This window comes from Mirounga leonina, unplaced genomic scaffold (assembly GCF_011800145.1).
Source record: "Mirounga leonina isolate KUSES-001 unplaced genomic scaffold, KU_Mleo_1.0 Mir_114, whole genome shotgun sequence".
In the NCBI taxonomy this organism is placed as follows: Eukaryota; Metazoa; Chordata; class Mammalia; order Carnivora; family Phocidae; genus Mirounga; species Mirounga leonina.
In genome coordinates, this window is record NW_023270265.1 from 52,843,340 (window position 1) to 52,865,392 (window position 22,053).

General features: G+C 53.8%; 3 protein-coding genes across 11 annotated transcripts in view; 2 read left to right on the forward strand and 1 right to left on the reverse strand.

Annotated features, from left to right (window-relative positions):
- The window catches only part of PPP2R2D (protein phosphatase 2 regulatory subunit Bdelta), a 54,943-nt gene extending 53,056 nt beyond the window's left edge, over positions 1-1,887 (forward strand). For 7 of the 8 annotated variants that reach the window (XM_034986343.1, XM_034986276.1, XM_034986315.1 and 4 more), the window contains one exon: positions 1,367-1,887. In XM_034986343.1, coding sequence (XP_034842234.1) covers positions 1,367-1,646 — 280 coding nt within the window. In that variant the 3' untranslated portion in view covers positions 1,647-1,887. The remainder of the gene's footprint in view (positions 1-1,366) is intronic. The other variant, XM_034986286.1, reaches the window with a different exon arrangement.
- Positions 1,888-2,302: 415 nt separating this feature from the next.
- LOC117997851 lies at positions 2,303-5,910 on the forward strand. The gene has a single exon (XM_034986355.1). The coding sequence runs from the start codon at positions 4,106-4,108 to the stop codon at positions 5,384-5,386; it is 1,281 nt and encodes a 426-aa protein (XP_034842246.1). The 5' UTR covers positions 2,303-4,105; the 3' UTR covers positions 5,387-5,910.
- A 2,822-nt stretch (positions 5,911-8,732) lies between these two features.
- BNIP3 (BCL2 interacting protein 3) lies at positions 8,733-21,258 on the reverse strand. Of its 2 annotated transcripts, XM_034986367.1 has the most exons (7): positions 20,175-21,258; positions 19,717-20,018; positions 14,810-14,960; positions 14,234-14,318; positions 12,627-12,733; positions 12,407-12,556; positions 8,733-10,959 (listed from the first exon to the last, which is right to left on the reverse strand). In XM_034986367.1, the coding sequence occupies exons 2-7, from the start codon at positions 19,727-19,729 to the stop codon at positions 10,914-10,916; spliced, it is 552 nt and encodes a 183-aa protein (XP_034842258.1). In that variant the 5' UTR covers positions 19,730-20,018; positions 20,175-21,258; the 3' UTR covers positions 8,733-10,913. The 2 variants fall into 2 exon arrangements, with proteins under 2 accessions (XP_034842258.1, XP_034842266.1); XM_034986375.1 differs by lacking the exon at positions 20,175-21,258 and having other exon boundaries at positions 19,717-20,133.
- Positions 21,259-22,053: the final 795 nt, after the last annotated feature.

The following is a 22,053-nucleotide window of genomic DNA, read 5'->3' on the forward strand; positions in this document are numbered from 1 at the left end:
CCCGTGCTGCCGTGGCGGTCAGAAAATCTAAAGAAATAATGAGTCTGTATTGAAGTTGGTCCGCTTTCGTTTTTACCAGGCACCAGCAGTTGTAATCAGTGCCGATAATAAAATAGCATCTCCTGAAAGAATCTTACCGGTCTGTGTTCTGAGGAATTGTGGCGAGTTCAGTTAAGTTTGAGGAGCGTGGACGGAAGCTCCACATGGGCGCGCTTCCTGCTCAGCCTTCCATGGACGTCGTCTGGCCCACGAGGCTGAGCCGGAGAGCGCCCTGGGCTCCCGGCATTCGAGGGCAGAAGCGGAATAAGGGTAGCTGCGAGTAGCCTTCTGAGTTGATCCTGTTTTCTGGGTGCAGTGTAGTCAGACCATGATGAGGGGTTTGCCCGCAGTCAGGGTCAGCCACTAGCCATGCCTCGATGAGACAGGAGGCCGTGGGCTCCTCGGAGGAGGAGACTGCAGGGAGCTGCCGAGACCGGGCTGTGCTGCCAGCAGGATCCGCCCCGTCCGCGGGGCAAGGTCTGAACCCCCTCCTTGTCTGCGGTGGCCACGGGCCAAATCATGGCAGCACTTGCTGAGAGCCATTTTCCTCTCAGTTTTGTAGAAAAAGACCAGAAGTTTGTACCAGTGTAACAAACGTTTTCGACTATAGAGACGGCGGAAGCCATTAGAATTAATGCTGGAGAAATGAGACCGTGGGCAGCACGGCAGCATCTGAGACCCACACTAAGGTCTAGGACTTTTCCCCTTTGTGTTCTTGTTGCTTCCTGTGAAAGAACTTTTTGACATCAAAATGAATTAAAAAGTATTCTTTGAGCTACTGTGTGTGGTGCTGGGAAAAGTCTGACTAATGTCCACTGAACACAAACCAACTTTGAATCATTGACAGAGTTGGAAATGTTCAAGACCTGAAAATAAATCAGTTACTCATGGCTGGGACAGATGACTGTGTCGGGTTTTTTTACTTTTTAAAAATGCATTAATGTGGGGCGCCTGGCTGGCTCAGTCAGAAGGGCACAGGACTCTTGGTCTCCGGGGCATGAGTTTGAGCTCCATGTTGGGTGTAGAGATCACTTAAAAAAAAAGTGTAAATAAAAGTGTGGCTATTCCTTTTTTCCTTTTCTATTCTGTACTGTATATTTTTGCTGACATGATGGCACATGAGCAGTTCAGGAGGAAATTTTCATTGCATGTCTCTCCTGACCGTTCTTAACTGTTGTTTCTTATTTCTAGAAATGGTCTTGTCAGGTAGAGGAGGGGTGAGGGAAGGTGACCCCGCTGGGCGTCCAGGGCGCTGGGCCCGCGTGCTGCAGGGGTGTTGAGCGCTTCGTCCTTGACAGGCGTTACTCTCTCTTCTTGTCTTGAGCAGTGCGATCATGACGGGGTCCTACAACAACTTCTTCAGGATGTTTGATCGGAATACACGGAGGGATGTCACGCTGGAAGCTTCCCGGGAGAACAGCAAGCCTCGAGCCAGCTTAAAGCCTCGGAAGGTGTGTACAGGCGGTAAGAGAAAGAAGGACGAGATTAGTGTGGACAGTCTGGACTTCAATAAGAAGATCCTGCACACGGCCTGGCACCCGGCGGAGAACATTATCGCCGTGGCCGCCACCAACAACCTGTACATCTTCCAGGACAAAGTCAACTAAGGAAGCCAGCACGGGGACTGAGCCCGGCTGTCTTCTCCAAGGAGGGGCGCATCCTCCTCCCTGTGAGGAGCAGCAAGGCGCTGACCGCTCCCCCTCACAGACTGGAGGGGCCGGCCTTCCGCCTGCGGCGAGGCGGGCCGGGTCGCTGCTCCGCGGAACACCCACTCACCCACTCAGCGCAGCATTGGTGGACAGTGCTCAATAATGGCCATTACTCAGAATAAATGTATTTATTTCAGTCTGAGCCTTGCTTTCCAGTTTGTAGACCAGAAAGTTAACACCCAAGAGAAAAGTTGTCTGATGGAACGTCTCTCTCTCTCTGCAGCCCCCCTCCCCAGCGCCCCCATCGCACTCGGGCCTTCACGCGCGTGTGCCGCCGTGCCCCCCGCCCCTCTGCCTTCCTCCGAGCCCGGGCGGCCCCCGTTGCGGGCGTGGGTTCGCCAAGCGGGCTCAGGCAGCTTTACTCCCCCACACACCTGTATCTACCATCACGCCTTCTGGTGTGACCACTGAATAAAAGCAACACACTCTAAAACGTGTTTTTAAATCCAAGATAAGTATCGGCTTTTTATTTGCTTTCATGGCACATAATGGAATTCTGCAGAATCGAGCTTTGGAACAATGTGAAAAGCCTCTGTCCTCCGTTGGCAGAATGGTAGCACGTGTGCTCTGAACCCGTCCGTCCCAAACTTACTCTGTTTCGTTTCTGTGGAAAGAGTGCAGGTAACGCGCCAGGTAAGGTCTGCGCAAAGCCCGGGACCGCCTCTGAGAAGGAGCGTTTGAGCAGCAGAACCGCCGCTGCGGACGTACAACGTCTGGTTTCCAGTACAGCCGGGAACACGGACGTGCTTTCTCTTTAAACCTTTTTAAAGAGTACTTGTGGGAGGAATATTCTTTCTAAAAATTGCTGAGATTACATGCATGCTCAATTTCATACTGCGTTTCAAGCCAGCAGAATTAACCAACTGCAATTACTACGTGATGCCACCAGTATCCTGGTGGCGTATTTTTAAAGTAGGATCTTTGATACCCGAAATCAGCATTTCCCAAGACAAACTGGAGAGGTGTAACAATGCTACGTGACTGGCCCTCACTGGGATTTCACACCCGGCCCCAATCACAGCGACCTCCAGGGGACGGGAGCGCCGGGGTGCGCGCACCGCTCTTGAAATTTTAAGGCATATTTTGATTACTAAAGATACCGATCTGTAAGAACAAATGTCTTGATAATGAACATTCTGTTCATTACCCTGAATTAACGTTAACAGAATGCCACTTCCATTCACATTCAGCTAGAAATGGAGAATTTCAAAGTACAATTAATTTAAAAATAATTCTTACTGTATATCCGTCGTGGCACAACTGACAGATCTGAGGTGTGGCGCAGGGGTCTCATGTTAGTCCACCCTGGTCCTTCAGAAAAAAGTTCCAATGGGATTGTATATACGTGTTCAACTATTTTGATCAAAAGGTGTAATAAATTTTAAATGTCTAACTGGATTTGCACCGTGTGTTCAGACGGCTTCTCCCAAGTAGGAATCGGGCCTGCCGCTGCATCACGGAGGGGACCCCGCCGGAGGAAGTGCTGTCCCCGAGGCCCCTGCAGCGTTCCCCTCCGCGTTCCCCTTTTCTCTCGTTTACAGTTACATTGTCTCTGTTCCTGAAAGCCAGCTGTGTGAGTTGTTTTCATCCTTAGAATTCTGTGCTGCCGTTTTCCTAAAGCTGTCGTGCTCTCTAGGCTGGGGACCTGGATTGGGGTGAATACGCTTTATTCATGTGTGGATTTAGACAGGCTTTTTCTTTTCTTTTTTTTTTTTTTAAGAAAAATCGAGCTTCTACTAAGCTAGCGTAAGACTCAGTCGGGTGGTCAGCTGTCCGCAAATCCTCGGCGTTCACGGTGAGACAAGAGCAAAGGCCATGTCTCTGCCGCTCTTCTCGAGGAGCTAAGTGGCCCCGTTTGCCCAGCTGCAGGCTGTCCCCAGAGCTCCGTGCTCCGCACGTGTGGGCAGTTCCTGCTGGCCAGGCTGAGTCCGGGGCTCTGGGTCGCCACGTTGCTTTCCCAGAAGGAATTGCTGCAGGTCTTTGCTTGAGGGGGTTGAGAAGAATGTCCAAATTGGCACTTGGGCTTTTGTCTTTCAAACCCGTGCTCTGTGCACAGAGGAGTCCTGAGTCGGCCTGGGTGACGGCAACACCTCGGCTCCGGAGGTGAAGGGCCAGCAGGCGCCTGTCGTCTGGGGGATGTTCTGTGCACACCCCGGTCTGAGGCGGGGGTTGCCCTAGGGCCGTGTCGTGGGGGTTACGCAGGGATGGAACCACCATTTCATTATGACCTGGCTCCGCTCTGGCAGGGGAGTGTCAGAAGTCAAGAAAAGCCTCGTACGAGCTGGTGTGATAACTGACCAAGACCCTGGTCCTTGGGCCTTCCTGGGGGGAAAGAAGGCAGCGTCCGGGGCCCACAGATGGCAGCCTTCAGGCCTCGGCCTCCTGACCCCGGGCTCCTTCCCTCACCGGAAGGCCCGTTGTGTGGTCAGCTCATACCTGCCTGGCCAGGCTTGACTGTGCTTGCCTTGGGTCCCATCCTCGGTGCAGAGGGGCTCCTTTGTGCCCACAGCGGGGAGCACCCCAGGAAGCTGAGCATGTTCCCCCACGAGGCGTCTCCACACAGGCTGGGGGCGGGGCCGGGAGCCAAGTATGGATGGGGTAGGGATCACATGGGGGTAAAAGGCAGCACCCTCCCCCCCAACAAACACAGGGATGTCACAGGCCCAGTGACAGGCCTGCCTGCTACTCCTGATGGTGACAACCCCCTTCTACTGGGTGCTTGCTGCACGCAGGCCCTCGGCCGAGGGTTCCCCTCACACCAGTGTGGTGGGGTGCAGGTGGGTACCCTGCGGCACGCAGTCATGGTCGGGGGCTCCGGTCTGCACTCCGTGCCTCGGCCCCACACTGCGCCCCCGTGGAGCTGGCGAGGGGCGGGAGCGTACAGGACGCTGGGACACTTGCACGCCATGGAGCTGTGGCCCCGAAGGGATGAGCGGGGAATCCCGGACAGAAGAACGTGTGGAGGTGAGTGTCATCTGGGCCTGGGCCGCTGGGCTCATCCACGCCTCGTCTGGCAGCGTGTCCCTTCTTGGGGCGTGAGCGCAGGTGGGGTCTGTTTGAGGAACCTCCGTACTGTTTTCCAGAGTGGCTGCACCAGCTTGCTTTCCCACCAGCATCGGGTGTCCAGGGCAGGCAGCAGCCCCGCTGGCTGGGAGTCTGGGCTGCTGCCGTGCGGGGGCACCTGGCCTGTCCTTTCCTGCCTCGGGTGGCACTCCTTCCCCGAGCACGGCCCTGCATTCACTTTCAGCTCCCTGCACTCGAGGCCGGCGAGAACCAGCGACACCTGCCGTGTCTCCGACAAGCCTGTAACTGGTAAGTCACCGAAGGAGCCCCGCCCCGTTCCCATGGCCGAGTGCAGACGCGTCCCAAATGAGATCCCTCCAGGCCGCCAACCTCTGCCTTACACTCAGCAGCGCCATCGGCACTCTTGGGGCCCCACTGACGCCTCTAACAGGCTCTGCTCCTGGACCAGGAGTCAGACGGACGCCGGGTCCGAACAGAGGTCCCCGCGCCTGTGCGGGAGGCCGCCGGAGCGCAGCGGGGCCCAGAGGTGCGGGCAGAGCCCTGTGCCCTCGGGGCCCCCCACGCGGCATCGCACCCCTCCCCAGACTTTCAGGTGTTCCTTTGGGATTTATTGAAACAATTCACTTGTCTGCCCCAGAGTTCATTGTTAGTGTCTTTGGAGATCTCGAGACATCTTTAAAAATGTGTGTTCCATAAGGATGAGGAGCATGAATTTGTTATTCCAAGAACTAATATTCAGAGGAAAGTATGTTCTCTAAAATCCAAGTATCTTAATGCAATATAATTCTATGGTTCTTATTAGAAATGGTGGGGTTTTTTTTAATCGTTGAGGTATAATGAACGTAGACAAGTTTCAGGTGGATAACATGATTCAGTATTTGCATATACTGGGAAGTGACCACGGCGACTCTGGTTAGCATCCGTCACCACATACGGTCACAAAACGCTCTTTCCTGTGATGAGAACTTCTAAGATTTACTCCCTTAGGAACTTTCAAATATACAGTGTTATTACCTGTAGTCGCCACGCCCTGAATTACTTCCCCTCGGCTTTAGTTTATACCTAGACGTTTGTGCCTTTTCATTCCTTCTACCCATTTCTCCCACCCCCCACTCAACTCTGGCAACCACCAGTCTGTTCTATGTGCCTATGCGCTTGATTTTTTGTTTTTGCTTTGCTTTGTTTTTAGATTTCACATGTAGGGGTGCCTGAGGGGCTCAGTTGGTTAAGCGTCTGCCCTCGGCTCAGGTCATGATCCAGGGTCCTGGGATCGAGCCCCGCATCGGGCTCCCTGCTCCGAGGGAAGCCTGCTTCTCCCTCTCCCCCTGCTCCTCCCACTGTTTGTGCTCGCTCTCTGCCTCTCAAATAAAATCTTTTTTTTTTTTTAAGATTTTATTTATTTGACAGAGAGTGAGAGAGGGAACACAAGCAGGGGGAGTGGGAGAGGGAGAAGCAGGCTTCCTGAGGAGCAGGGAGCCCGATGCGGGGCTCGATCCCAGGACCCTGGGATCATGACCTGAGCCGAAGGCAGACGTTTAACGACTGAGCCACCCAGGCGCCCCTCAAATAAAATTAAAAAAAAAAAAAAGATTCCACATATAAGGGGGATCATGCAGTATTTGACTTAGTTCACTTAGCATCATGGCATATCAAGGTCCACGGCTGAATAATATTTCTGTGTGTGTGTGTGAGTGCAAGAGAGAGAGACAGACAACACATTTTATTTATCCACTGATGGATACTTGGGTCGTTTCTAAATCTTGGCTGTCTTGAATAGTACTATGAACATGGTGGGGTGTAGATATGTTCAAATTAGTGTTTTTGTTTTCCTCGGATATGTACCTGGAAGTGCAATTGCTGGTCATAGGGTAGCTCTATTTTTAACTGTTTGAGGAACCTCCGTACTGTTTTCCAGAGTGGCTGCACCAGCTTGCTTTCCCACCAGCAGTGTATGAGGGTTCCTTTTTCTCCGCATCCTTGCCAACATCTGTTGTTTTCGTGTTTTCTATTTTTAGCCATTCCAACAGGTGTGAGGTGATAGATCATCGTCGTTTTGATTTGCATTTCCCTGATGAGTGATGTTGAGCATCTTTTCATGTGTCTACTGGTCGTCTGGATGTCGTCTTCAGAGAAATGTCTGCTCCTGTCTTCTGCCCATTTTTAATCCAATTGACTTGTTACCATGAAGTTGTAGGAATTATTTTGAATATTAGCCCCTTATCAGATATACGATTTACGGATGTTTTCTACTATTTAGTAGGTTTCCATTTCATCGTGTTGATGGCTTCCTTTTGGTGAGCGTTAAGATTTTTAGTTTGGTGTAGTCCTACTGGTTTATTTTTTGCTTTTGTTGCTTTTGCATTTGGTGTCAAGTCCAAAAAACCATCACCAAGATCAGTGTCAGGGAGGCCACTGCCCATTTTTTTCTAGTTTATGGTTTCAGGTCTTAAATTCATTGTTGGGTGGTTTTAACAATTTTTTTGAAGATTTTTATCTTATTTTAAAGATTTATTTTAGGGATGCCTGGGTGGCTCAGTCAGTTAAGCATCTGCCTTCGGCTCAGGTCATGATCCTGGGGTCCCGGGATCAAGCCCCATGTCGGGCTCCCTGCTCTGTGGGGAGCCTGCTTCTCCCTCTCCTTCTTCCCCTTCCCTCACTTGTGCTCTCTCAAATAAAATCTTTTTTAAAAAATTACTTTAGCATGCAAGCAGGGGCAGAGGAAGAGGGAGAAAGAATCTCAAGCAGACTTTCTGCTGAGTGCAGAACCTGATGCAGGGCTCCATCTCATGACCCTGAGGATCATGATCTGAGCCCAAATGAAGAGCCGGCCACTCCAGCACCCCAAGATTTTAAAGCCATCTCTATGCCCCATGTGGGGCTTGAACTCTCAACCCCGAGATCAAGAATCACATGCACCACCCACAGAGCCAGCCAGGCGCCCTGCATCGTGCTCTGCGGTAGCACAGGGGTCCAGATCTCCGCAGTAGACAGTCCTCCCCACCACGGGCTCTGGCCGCCTTTCTCGTTGGGTCATTGACCGTGTGCGCATGGGTTTATTCTGGCTCCACGCGGCTTCTTCACCGTCAAGCTCCAGAGTTTTCACTTTGTGATTACTCTCCCATGGGGAGGCCTCCTGCTCTTCATCACACCTTTACCCACTCACTCCAGCATCCACGATTCGGCAGCTGTGTTTGCCTGATGGTCAGTCATCCCGTCAGCCCCTCTGTACGCAGCTGGAGTTGAGGAAGAACTATGCCTTTCTCCCATCTGCTGTCAGCGTGGACTCGGGGATGCCCGCGAGTCTCTGGGTCAACGTCCATCACTGTAGCGGCTTTGCTCCTTGCCTGTCCCACTTTGGGCCACTGTGGGTTCCTTCACCTTGGCTTTTGAGCCCTTCCTGACTCCCACCCCTTGTCCTGAAATCACTGAAGAATAGCGTGAGGAACCAGATCCAGGACCAGCCAGCCTTCTGTTGACTTGGCATTGCTCATTAGGTCCTGTGGACAAAGCTAGAAACCTTCGTGTTTGCACACACACTAGTATGGATGGCCATGATTGTCTAGGTGTTTCAGACTGTGAGCTAATGCAGAAACCCCCCGTGACAATCCACCGCTGGCTCTGGCCCACCCTCTACTCCTTTTGCTTTGTCCACCTCCCCTGCCCCACCAGCGTGCCCTCCTTTACTTGTAGTGTTTCCCTACTTGCGTTGCATTTTGAATTCCCTTGAAAACATTGGCTTCGATTATGGATTTTGGCTTCGAAGCATTGCTGTGGTTCTGAGTCCATCATGAAAAAGGCACACGCCTTCCTTCTCCTGCCTACTTCCCACGCCCCCTAGCTGCCACCCCCCACCCCTGGCGGCAGCCAGTCTCCCACATTCCTGTATTCGGAGTTTCTTTTTCCACAAGTGAGCAGTTGTGTTCTTTGGCTCTTTTTTGCAATGATAGCACACCATGTATATTCTTTTTTCAAATACTTTATTTTGTTCACCAGTCTGCAGTTTGGGCAGCTCGCCTGATACTGGAAAGCCCATACGGAAGCTGGACCACCCTCCCCAGGTAGGCCTCTCCCTTCGGCACTAGGAATCCCTAGTACATGCAGCGGGCGGAGCAGGCCAGTCCTGGGGAGGAACGGATGGGAAGACCGACCAATCAGAAACGTGGTGGCCACTCTAAGCTGCCTGCCACCAACTCCAGGTCCTGTCTGTTGGGAAACCAGTACACCCCAGAAATCCCCAGCCGTCTGTTGAGCCCTCGTGGTCGTTTTAAGCCGCACTGGGCTCCAGCAAGGGAGCGCCACGGTGCAGTCACCACCCGCCTGCACACGGGACCACACTCCTTGCAGGTGTCTCCAACTCGACCCACGTTTATCTTTAGGGTAGATCCCTACAAGTGTGTCCTCGGTGAGAAGGAACAGCAGGTGGTTTTCCAGGTGATGCCTGATTTTCCTCCGGAGCCCCACCAGAGTCTGCAGGTATCTGGATCAGGAAGCTGCATTCAGAAGCGCAACTACATGTTTTACGTCATTTACCATAATCCAAACATGTAAACCTGCTATTCCGTGAATACAGTGAAAAGTACAAAGGGCTATTATCCTACCCAAAAGGAAGACCACCACACACAGAGATCCATGCAAATACAGCACTTGAAAGAGTCAAATGTCCGTCTCCATGCTGAGTGTGAGGGGGGGCCTCTAGAAAGCCCAGGTCTCTCACAGAAGAGCACTTTCCTAACAGTTCTGGAGGACTTCCAGCCAGTTCTGCTCAGTTCAGTGCTCACTAATGCCACCAAGAGGGGGACAAAGGAACTGCCTTGCAGAGGGCCCCAAATCGCCCAGGCGATGGTTCAGAAGGCACAGGGTAGTCCCTATGCGTGAGGGGTGCAGATCCCAAAGACGCCGGACCTGGCTCGGCCGTGCACCCCACCGTCGGGGCCCTTGGGACAGAAGCAGCAAAGGAACGAGCCCCTTTGTTTCTGACAATAGGCAAATCCATCTACTGCAAGTCACAAGGGATTGGCTTGACCACAGCATGTCCACATGACTTGGATCTTTATCTTTTCTAGAGAGATTACATGAATTCCGATGCCGTTCAACCAGCTTTCTCCCAATAAGGCAGCTATCTGCTGCTAGGTCCAGAGTAATCATTTAAATATAAATGGAAATTTTAAAAACTTAGAATGTTATTTTAACACAACTGAATGAGGATGGAAACGTTAACAGATAACACAACGGGGTACACACAGGATGTCCAAGAGGCAGGCTTTAAAATATGCTGTCCAATAGGTAATGGTGACAACGAGGCCGACGCCTGGTTTAATCAAAAAGATTTTTGACATTTCATTTAAACCATATGTGACTACAGTCATCTCTGAAGGATTTGGCAAAGATTTATTTTTTTCTATTTCCAGTCTTTGGAAGTGGACACAGGTTTGCTTAGAATGAAGCTGATTCTAAGAGCACAAAAACCGAACACAAAAAGTAGGACTAAGTTCAGCAATCCAGAGAGCTAAGAGAGGAAAGATACTTAGCAGGTGCCCAGGACAGAAGACCACCTGCCCGGGCAGCTGTTAACACCCTGCAGGGCCCGCGGCTTCGTGCTGGAGCAGGACTGAGTCTGCATCTGCCCCTCGGATTCCGCCGCGTGACCGACTGCAGAGCTAAGCGCGGTCTTCAGTGATGACGACCTGCATCCGCTTAAACACAGTATTTCCTGGGACAGTGTGTAAGGCCACGAATAATTCATCTGGGGTAAACCCCTTATGTAGTCTTTTCAAATATAAAGTATTTTAAACTGAATAACTGGTTACAGATAATTTTTGTTAAAATACTACATGTCATATCTAGTGTTAAAATTATTTATACTTCGATATTTATAATATCCAAATTTTACTACCAAATTATTACAGTAGATGTTAATCAGTAGGACATGCTTATTAATTGATCCCATAGGTAGGACTACAAGTTGGCATGGTTTTTTTAACTCTTCTTCCGTTCTACTCAATTAGGGACGCAGCATTTACAGAACAGACAGACCCATCAAGTGGCGCAGCTGCCCCAGCCTGAGGCAGCTCCTTGCCCCGCGCCGCCTCCAGCTCCGACAGAAACCCCGCTGCAGGGCGAGAGCCGGCTTCCAACGCTTCATCAAAAGGTGCTGGTGGAAGTTGTCAGACGCCTTCCGATGTAGATCCTTCACAGAAAAAGCAATCAGCAGTTAGCAGAGACAGGGCCGCTCGGGCTTGGTTAGAGCTTCTGTGGTTGGGACTGGCTACCTTCGACCCGCTTTTAAGAACTCTGTGACAAATCTATCAAGTGCTTCATGATTTGTCATTACGTATTTTATAATCTAATTCCGAAAAACCCCAACTGTGCTCCATACCCATACAGAGGCGGCCACCAACCACCACAAATGCTCGCAAGACGCAGCCTGACTCTGCGTTCATGCAGTGACACGCTGCTGGGGAGCCGGCCACGGGGCACCACCACCCACCTCACCAAGGCCTTGGCGGAGTAACAAAGCCCTGCCCTCGGGCAGAAAAGAGCCCACAAATCCTGCTGGGGTGGACTTCATTCCAACCACCACAGGCAGCCCTGACGGGTCCGGGCCACCAGCAAGCTCCGAGTCTGGCAGGGAAAGGCAGGGACGCTAGGTGGGAGCGGGCTGCAGAAATTTACCCTGAAATGAAGGCCCAAGCCAGGTACTGAACCTGCACCAGGCCCTGCTCCCACGGAACCTAACTTGCTAGTTCTGGAAAAAATTCCAAGCCCGGCTGAGACACATGGGCCAGAATAAAGCTGGTGACTCCGAGCAGGAAAGGGGACAGGGTCTGGCCCAGGACCGTGGAGGACTTTCACATTGGACACTGACGTCCAGGAGCCTCTGGCCCATTGGGAAGCCACATCCCAGGCACAGTTCCCAGAACGAGGGTCTGAAGCTCCGAGACTCCGAGGTGGGGGGCAGGGAAGGCAGCCTTGCGCTCACTTCCCACAGGGCTGGTGGGCCAGGAGGAACCTTGCAAGACCAGGAAGCGCCCACCTGCCCTACGACTTTGAACAGCCCCATTCACGGGATCTGGGAAAATGGGGGGCTGTCTCCTCCTGCTTCCCTCGGGGCCCTGGAGGCCAGCCTCCGTCAGATGCCCGTGAAGACAATCCGGTCTGTCCAGCAAGCTGCACGCACACAACACCGTGGCACACCATGACACACCACGACAGAGGCTGCGGGAAGCCCGGCCCACGGTACGAGATGCCAGAGACACATGGGGCTCGCTTCCCTGCAACTGGAACGGGGCTGCGCTGTGGGAGGTGTGGCGGGTCCCCGAGCCCAGCCAGCTGCAGCGGGAGGGACAGTTTAGAGCATCCGTCCACAGGGTGAGAACGGAAGGAGTGAGCCTGGGGTCCGCGCCAACACGCAACGACCCAGACTGGAAGCCAGGCATCCAGGAAGCACCAGGCAGATGTGATCTCAGTGCGGCCAGCAAGGGGACCCGCGCCCTCCCAGGGTCTGGTCCACATTCTGGGCCTTGTCCACATGCTCACGTTACCCAAACTGACTTACGATCTGTAACTGAACAAGGGTTGACAAGTTCCCCGTACTCAGGACTATCGGGACACAGGCCACGCGCGGCCTCACTCACCCCAACCCGATGGCCAGCAGGTGAGAGAGCAGCAGGGACGGGAGGAAGACTTTCAGGAACTCCGCGGAGAAGATGCCCCCCTTCTTCATGACGCTCGTGTTCCTCATGCTGAGCGTGGCCGTGCGCTTCGGGTGCTTGAACAGCAGCTCCCTAGGGAGGAAGACAAGCCAGTGAGCCGTCTGCTCGTCCAGGAAGCCCCCGCGCCACCGAAGACACTCACTTGGGGGGGATGTTTTCCGGCCGACTTGACCAATCCCAAATCCAGTCTGAGTTTTTCTTCAAGATGCTCTCGACTTCTTTCCTTCTCTCAATGTAATCTTCCTCAGACTACGACAGAACCGTGAACACTCAACACAGCCACGCCAAGCACCGCCCGTCCCCCCGCACACGCGTCACCAGGCCGGTGTGGCCTCCGCTCACGTCCCTGCTTCCCAGACAGACGCGGGGCTGCCGACACGGTCCCTTAAGGAAGCAGTGAGGACACGGCGTCCACACGCAGATGCTGACCGCGGGGCGGGCTTTCAGATTAGACGACAATCTGCAGACCCCATGCGTCTGTGGCTACAGGATTGGCAGCCAAAGCCACAGTCTTTGGAAAAGGACAATTTCGTGTTCAGTGGGAGGGAAAGAACCGAAAACTCACACACCTGTGTTTTCAAGCTACAACTAAAACGCGTTAAGACAACACGCTAATTATAGGGAACTTTAAAAAGGAGGATCACAGGTAGTTTTGTTTTGTTTTCATTTAAAAAACTGAACCAGGGGCACCTTGGTGGCTCAGTCAGTTAAGCGTCTGCCTTCGGCTCAGGTCATGATCCCGGGGTCCTGGGATCGAGCCCCGCGTCAGGCTCCCTGCTCCCTGGTCAGCGGGAAGCCTGCTTCTCCCTCTCCCACTCCCCCTGCTTGTCTTCCCTCTCTCGCTGTGTCTCTGTCAAATAAATAAAATCTTTAAAAAAAAAACTAAACCAGATTATGTAATTCCTTTTGAAAATCAGCAAAAGCTACTCTAGAATGCAGTAGACAAAACCAACCAGCTGCCCTGCAGCTACCATCCGGGCCCCTGGAGGGCCTGGGTGGGAGGGAGGCCCAGAGGGATCCAGCGCATCAGTGGTACCAACCACAAGACCTCGCTTCCTACGCGGTTTTTAAATACGGGAAAGAAGTTGTCAACTATTCGTGTTCTCATCATCACTGAAAACACCCAAAGGAAACCTGGCCCATGCATCCCAACGTGCGCCGGTCTGGTGGTCCTGGGGGGGCCAGGGCCTCAGAGCCCAGCACCGGAGGGCCCCAGGTTCTCAGAGACAGGCCTCCCTGACAACGGAACGTAGCCCCGGCGTGTAAGACCCAGGAAGCATTTGAGCACATGGTAGGACGGTGGCCTCCGACTGAGTAAGTGGCCAGTCTGCTCCTAACACTGAGCCACGCAAGCGCCATTAGCAAGCCAGAGGCTCTGGCAGCCAAATGCGGCATGTCCACGCCACCCCCACACTTGGCAGAGCCCCCGAGGGGCTCCGTGCATCATGCCAGGCTCTCCAGAACCCACTCACCGCTGACCGCTAGCCAAGACGGAGACCGGCCACAAAGTGGCTCCCAGGGACCCTCCCCACCGGCCACGGGGGCCCGTCGGGCTGCAGGCCCCGCAACACGTGCTAAGCAGAGCCCATACTTGCTGTGCTCAGCTCAGTGAGGCCTGCGGGGGGGATGCCCCCACCCCACAGCTTTAGAAAAAGCCAAGAGACCCCCGTACAAAAAACACACTTTTCCCTCCTCAGTCCCACCGGCCACGTTCACCATGTGGACAGACCGGCACCTGCCGCAGCCCACCTGAGAGCTGTTTTTCTCTCCGATGCTGTGCGTGTCTATTTCCGAAGCTCGGGTCGTGTCTTGGGGGGTCTGTGAGCGAGGTGGGCTGGTAGGCACGCAGAAGGGAATGCGAGAAATCACGGGATGTTAACATGCTTTGTCATGAGAAGCGAAGGCCCCCCGGGCCCGGCTCCTCAGCAAGGAGGCACGGGCGCCAGCACCCACGTCTCCCCTCCCACCATCCCTGCTCCCCTTTGGCCAAGCCTGGCGGGCGGAGGGGAGCCAGTCCCGGGGGGTGGGGGGTGGACTCGGCAGGCCCTTCTCACCGGCTCTGAGCTCCGAGGCCCAGCCCGAGGGCACCTGACCTTTGCTTTCTGACTCAGCTGCACCGTCGTCTGCAGCTCACCAGGACGCGCCGGGGCAGAGGCACGGGGACTGGCTGCGCGCCACGTCCCCGCGGCTTTTCCACACACCAGGCCCCATCCCTCCCACCGGAGGGCCAGGCTCCCGCAAACCGGCGGGGCGGGGGGGGCACTCTGGGATTTGGCCCGCATGCAGGATGAACCAGCACCGGAACAGATGTGCTTATTTACCCACCTGTCACAGTGAGAGCTCTTCGAGCTACTCCGTCCAGACTCATGCTGGGCATCCAGCAGTATTTTTTCCAGGTCACCGTTATAAATAGAAACAGAGGCTGGAACGCTGCTCCCGTTCCCGTTATTGCTGAAGTGCAATTCCACCCAGGAGCCTGATGGAGACACAGAAGGGCACCGTTGGGATTTTCTGCCCACTGCGGAGCCTAGTCCTGACAGACCACCAGCCCGCCCTTCCATGTCTAAGAAGCGCCGGGGACACACAACAGGCCGACTCCTTGAAACTTGCCAAAACACACCCCTGGCGCCCATCTCCGGCAGGTGCATCCCAGTGGCTGGCCTGGCCTCACCCTCCCAGGGACCCGAGGCCGGCCCCTGGCACCCAGACACTCCTCTGCGGGTCTCCTGCCATTCCTGGACACCAGACAGGTGGTGCCTGGTAACCTGCTGGGCCAGCAGAGTCCAACAGACCGCAATGCTTTTCTCCCACTCAACTTCTAGAAGAAAAAGGGCATCAACAAGAGCTTAAGAGATTTAAGTTTTTTTTAAAGGTTTATACTATCTCTTATCCACTTATTTCCACACCAGCATCACATTCTGATCCTGAGGCCCCACAAAACTCGTCTCTGCTATTCTGTATTTACTTCCCTCCGAAGCCAGAAGAACACACACTGCCTAGAACAAAGGTAATTTCTCACTGACCGTGACTGACCGGAACAAGCCATCCCCCACGTATTCAATTAGCCACATCTTCACAGGAAGAAGTCAGCCTTCTTACTTGAACTAAAAATTGACAATTGCTATCCATCCCAAACTGCTTCTACCCAGATTTTGTGGATTCAGAGAGCTGTCTTGGCACCAGATCATCTGCTTACCAAAATAGAACCTAGCACCTACCGCCCCCGACCCACCACCACGCCCCCCAAGTGAAGCCTGCGTCTTCAGCGAGGCTGCTCTCTGGCTAGCCCACCGCTGGACCTCAAACACTGCCCTGGGCGCGCCGTGCTGCACGGCGGAAGCCTGCTTGCTAGGAGAGGGACCCCCCCTCACACACACGTCAGCACCCCAGTCAGGGGCCCGGCAAGGACTGGTTGGGGAGCAGCAGACGCCGGCTGTGCCTGCGTCTGGGGAGGCCGACAGGTGGGAGGCTCAGGAACAGTCCTGGCCCGTCCCGAAGGGTGGATGCGACCCTACACGCAGACATCCCGAGCGCACTGCCAGCAGCAGGCTTGGCACAGCTGGGGGGGTGGGATCCAACCGCAACGCCCGATGGGGCTGGACTTGGGGGCCCACCAAGTGCTCGTGGAGAGCACACCGCGTGTTGGGGCTGCGGCCCAGCATGCACCGGATGGCTCCGCCACCAGCTGTCCGTCTGTTAGGTACGTGGCAGCAACCACTGGTGCTTCTGACTGCTGGTAGGTTTTTTTAAGGCTGATTTATTTGCAAGACAGAGACAGCGTGCACCCGGAGGGACCCTGACCATGACCTGAGCTGAAACCAAGAGTCAGACGCCTAGCCAAGTGGGCCACCCCGGCGCCCCCATAACTGCTCATGTTTCATGGTGGCCACACTCTCGTTTCTGTCAACAGACCCAGGAGCAGGACTGCAGCCAAAAATAGTAGCACGTGTAGATTCAGTGGTATTAGGAAAGGCCTGCCCTCTGACACAGCTGAACCAAGGTATGGTCCTCCCAATAAACCCGTCTTTAAATTTAGCCATTCTGTGACGGTGTCTTGTGTGGTTTACATTTCTCTGAGTTCCAATGGAACTGGCCATCTTTTCCTATGTTTACTGGCCATTTGGACAGCATCTTTTTAAATTAGCTGTTCAAGGGGCGCCTGGGTGGCTCAGTCGGTTGAGCGTCCACTCTTGGTTTGGGCTCAGGTCATAATCTCAGGGTCCTTAGATCGAGCCCTGTGTCAGGCTCCATGCTCAGCGGAGAGTCTCCCTGAGATTCTCGCTCTCGCTCTGCCCCTCCACGCACTCTCTGAAAGAACTAATAAATTAGCTGTTCAAAAATCTCTTACTCTTTCTGTAGGAGTTCAATATTCAAGACACAAGCCTTTCTTCGTCTGAACATGCTGCAAGTAACTTTCCCTGTGGCTTGCCTTTTCAGGTTTAAGGTCATGTTCTAATAGAAGTCTTCGATTTTAATTCACAGTTTCTATTTCTTCCTACTCTGTAGCCATGGAGACCTGTCTGGTGGGGACCCTCACGCAGATCTGGGTTTAATGAGCCTGGGTTCAGTCTGTGCACGTGGTCCCAAACGGGTGAGGTTTTCCCTGCTGACAGCCAGCTGCCCGCGCTCACTGACCAGACTGCCCTTACCCGCCCCCGTGCCGTGCACTTCCTGTCAGTAATCAAGCTGGCGACGTGTGCAGGTCTGTTTCCGAGCACAAGACAGACAGTTTCTGTTTTTGTCACAGGTCTATGTATTTCCAGCTCCATCTGTTAGAGGCCACTCTGGTGGCCTACGGCGGGACGGGCAGGGGGAAGGCGGCCTATACGGACAGAAATGCAGAGACCAGAGACACGCAATGAGCCATGTTCGTAGCTAACTGTCTTACAACTATCGTGACCCAGAACTGCCCCTCTGCAGACACCAGCACGGCCCTGCACACCACCACGCGATCTCCAACACTGTGCGGGCAGCAGGGACGGAGCCCCCCACTCCGCTCCACCACGTGGACCGAAGCACCAGCAGGCCTCCAGCTTCCCAGCACGCCAAGCGGGCATCTCTTCAGTCCTGACCTGCCCTCGGTTGTTGCTTGCATAGGTCACCATCAGAAAAAAGCAAATCAAAGACCCTGTCCCTCAGCTTCCCTCAGCCTCCCAGTTAGCTAACAAAACGATCACACAAGCTCTCTGGTTAGCACAAGACTTCTCTCCTTCGTCTCAAGTGCTTCACGCTGGCCCGGCCCGCACGAGGAGGCCCGGGCTGCACCCCCGCGGCACACAGCGGCTGCAGGGGCCTCAGGTGTCCCACACCCCGGCGTCCCTGACACGGTGCCCGGCTCTCCACCACCACCCACCACCTCCGGTGCCACCCGACCCCGAGGCATCATGATGAAAGCTCTGGCGCGGAGTCCGGGGCCACTGGGCCAGCTAGACCAGCTCGGCACGGTTCCACCCTCCTAGGCTCCACCTGTCACCCAGACGCCGGGCCTGGCTCCACTTGTGACACGCAATGGGGGGGCGTCGTGCAGGGGTTCAGTCCCCCCAGCACCCAAGCCGGAGCGGGTCCGCACACGCAGTCCCAGCGCACGGCGGCTCTCGAGCAGCTGACGCGGGCTGTCCAGGCCCCTCACGCTCCCGCTGCAGACCACCCGTCAGGGGCCCTACGACACCTGGCCGGGGCGGTAACTCCCTAGGACGACTCACAGAACTCAGGAGGGCACTTTACGTCCACCTACCCGTTACCAGACAGAATACGACTCAGGAAGAGCCCACTGGGGAAGCCCCGCAGGACCGGCTGAGGAAGGGGGCTCATTCAACGCAACTGACCCTTGCTGTGTGAAGGTTTTCTAGCCCATCTCCAGCCCCTCCCATCCCTTGAGGGGGCTCTCCGCCCTCTTACCCCACCCCCAAGTCACCTCACTACCAGACACCGTGTTCCAAAGGGGCCCCTCACAAAAGGGGCTCTTGATCAATAACCCACTAGTATCACTCAAGAAATTCCAAGGGTTTTTGGAGCTCTGTGCCAAGAAGGGAAAAAGATCACATACAAACATTTTTTTTAAGCAGATGTAACTGGAACACCTAGGGGCTCAGTCAGTGTGTGCAACTCTTGATCTCGGGGTTGTTGAGGTCACACTTCGTGTTGGGTGTAAAGATTACTTACAAATAAAATCTTCAAAAAAATTTAAAAATAAACATATAATTAACATGTAACACTATGAGATGCAGGTACGTATTTTCTGTTACATCACAAGGGCCAACTTAAGACTCCAATGAGACAAATTCATGTTTTTTAAAAATCACATCCTAAAAAGCCCTAAGCATCCTGAGAAAGTAAAAAATCCCATTCTGGACTGTCTATAGCTTTGAGTCCAAAAGCTGTATTCCAAGAATGATTTACCAGGACGAGTGTTTTATTATTAACCTGCAACAACTGAGCAGGAAGCGTACTTCCTGGCAAGGGAACACAGGACTGGCTATTCCTCCAACTACATCATGCGAGCGTTAAAATCACTCATCTTTTTAAGCAATAAAGGTGGGGATTAAGGTGGCTTTGTGACCTCAGAAAGCTTCCTCAGAATCACAACTTATCAAGTAACTTGGTATAATCAAAGAAATAGACCGTGGTGTTACAGACCCAAGGCAAGCCCTCCTTCCTAACTTCACATCCCTCTCCATGATGTCTCCCCCCCCACAGAGCAAGGCCACGTCCCATCTCTCCACAAGTTACACATGATGTGCCCAGCACAGCTCCTGCCTCCCCTGTGACAGAGGACAGCGACTTCCCTGGCCCCAGCGCCTGCTCCACATCCAGGCAAGTGTTTGTCTCCAGCCCCACAAGGAAGGCCACAACCCACTGCGTGGCCCTGGCGGGTGTGGAGAAGGCCCGCCCAGCGCTCTGAAAATTCTGGTCTGGAATGCTGATGCAGAATCCCAGCCCGTGGATGTTTTGAAAAAGTTGTAATGGCGATGTTGGGCAGCCAGGGTGGGAGAGAGCACTGATGAGGGGAGCGGCAGGCATCCCAAGAAACTTCCAGACAGCAGGATGAAAGTCAACAGAGGGGTGCTGGTTCCGGAGCGGGCTTCTTCCCTGGGAGAGGTGGGTTTTATTTACAAAATTGCAGGTGCTAAAAGCTTTCTATAAACACAATCGTTATTTATAAGTAAATAAAACAGTGTTTTAGAAAATAATAACAAAAGCTTCTCAAGTTAGGTGAGACAGGAACAAGAGACCTGATGAACCCATAACTTTGAACTTCAGTGTCGAAACGGGGTGGAGCACTCAGGACCCCTGTTCCCAACGGGGTGGTTTTTCCTCCACCGGTGGTTCGGGAGGTGCACCAGGCCCCGGCCGTCGGAGATGTTGTCATTCAGGCTCCCAGCATCCCACTGGCCCTTCATCGTACAGGTCGCCTCCCCTCCTTTCCACTTAGCCTCTGGGCCGCACAGTGACCATCTGTGAGATGTGAGGGTTGGTCTAGGATCTAGGTGGCTGAAACCCCTTCACTGTCCAACTTCTCGATCCTCCAGTTTCCCTTCAAAAGAAATTCAGTTTTTCTCTTCAGACACCTCTGCCCACGGTGGGCTGCCTGCGACAACCAAACCGTGGGGCTGGCTGCAGAGAAAGCATGGAGGGGAGGGGGCGGTCTCGAAGCAAAGCGGCGGGCACCTTACTGAAGGCTGGCACTCACGAGCAGCTCGGCTTCATGCTCAGGGGTCCCGCGGGAAGTCAGTGGTGCAAGCCCCTCCCTGTGATACGGACACCATCGGCACACAGCTCCCTCTCCCACCCGGACAGAGGCAGGTGTAGGTCTAAGGGGGATAGAAAAGCACACACAGTATCCTGCTAGACAACAGCTCAAACAGAATGGACCAGGGGGCAAAAAGAGACCAGTTCTGCTCTTGCCTCCTCAGGGAGGATGTTGTCTGCAGGCTGGGCTCACCCAGGCTTGCTCAGTACTTGGTTCAAATATAAACAAGAGGTAATCAAATCAGGACAGACGGGACAAGCACTGCCTCAGCCAGGAACCAGGCCCGGATTCACATTTCTCAGGGCAGCTGTGCGGCCCCACGTGGGGTGACGCAAGCGACTCCACCCACGAGGGCTGGGGCCGAGCTAGTGCCCTGCAGCACGTACACTCCAGAAGAGCCCAGAGGAGCCTCCACGCGAATTTCCACTCAGTATGTAACCATCTTTTTATAGAATAGGCAAAACACAGGAACAAATCTTTTAACTCAGAAGCTGGCAATTTTGTATGGCCAATGACTCAGCAGTTTGGGGTCAGTCAAGGAACGGAGATCTGAGCCCCCCTCAGGAGGACTCAGAACCACTGCAGAGACTAAATCCCAGGCTGTGAGTAAGATACAGTGCTGGGGAAGTAGCTTGATAATTAGAAAAAGGACGATCCTAAGGCAAAGAGTCCATACAACTGTATCTTACGGAAGAGACAGAAAATTTAAACCCTTAATGTGTTCATCTGTTTCAAAGAAAATCAGTCGATGTAGAATTTTAAAGAGCTTACAGAACTTTTAAAAAGTGGTTGGTTACACACAGCATGAGACTATGTCTTGCCCAGTAAAATCATGGTAAGGAACAAGAAAGATAATCAGCACCTCACTAGATGTTTCTGAATAGAAGGATTTAACAGTCCTAATGAGCTGAAAAATTCATTCCCAAATGTTTGAACAGCCCTCTCCAAAGCTTATTTACATGCTCCTTTTGCTTACTGAACTTCTGCTTCAGAGAATACAAAGGTCGTGGGTCAGCGGGCTTCTCCCGGGCCCTGGGGATCACTCCAAGGGGCCCGGAGAACAAGGCCTGGGTAGCGGCCCTCCTGAGGCAAGACCCCAAAGCTGCTGCCCACTTGGCTGTGCAAGTGAGCAGCGCGCTTACGGTCTGGGCCCTACGGTCTGGGCCCGGCTCTCTGAAATGCAAAGGAGGGTCTGCAGATCCACACACTGGCAGGCGCAGGACGGAGGGCAAGCGCCTGCTCAGGAGCCCTGCATGGACTGGGACGGTGTCCCTCTGCTTGTGTTTTCCTTAACCCACAAGTCAATTTCCAGCTCTGTTTGGAATGACCGGCTAGTACAAGTGGAACCTGAACTTAAAAAAACAACACAAACCCTACTACCTGCCGGTACCATTTCTTAAGCTGCTTATCTTACACTGAAGAGGTGGGTGGACCTGAGCCCCGAACCACGAGCAACCCCCTTCATCCTTTCCTTCCTCCCAAGGATGGCCTAACGGTCCCCACGGACAGAATGATGGTTTAAATCGGAGGACCACACGATTCAACCTGAACCACCCTGGCTTCTCGCTAAAACCAACGCTGAAGTACCGGATAGGGAATAAAACACGGCCTTTCAGAAGCTATGCGGACACAGGGGGCTGGGACTTCAAGGCAGGACGGCCAGTCGCCGATCGGAATTGAGGCTTGTTGGTGGGATCCAACCTGCGTCCCGGCCCGCGAGCCACCCGCCCCCGACCGAACCCCACAACTCGGGTCTGGCCCGCCAAGCCTCCGGCCCGCGAGCCCCCAGAGCGGGCCCTCCCCGCCAGCCCCGGCCCGC

Bases quoted from the DNA above. Each gene is read 5' to 3' on its own strand.
- BNIP3 (XM_034986367.1), bottom strand. The intron at 12,734-14,233 runs GTGGGCTGCGGC...GTTCTGTCGTAG, and splicing joins GAGAGAAAAACAGCTCTCAG to TCTGAGGAAGATTACATTGA. The intron at 12,557-12,626 runs GTGAGTGTCTTC...CTTCCTCCCTAG, and splicing joins CCGGAAAACATCCCCCCCAA to GGAGCTGCTGTTCAAGCACC.
- LOC117997851 (XM_034986355.1), top strand. From the start codon at position 4,106: ATGGCAGCCTTCAGGCCTCGGCCTCCTGACCCCGGGCTCCTTCCCTCA.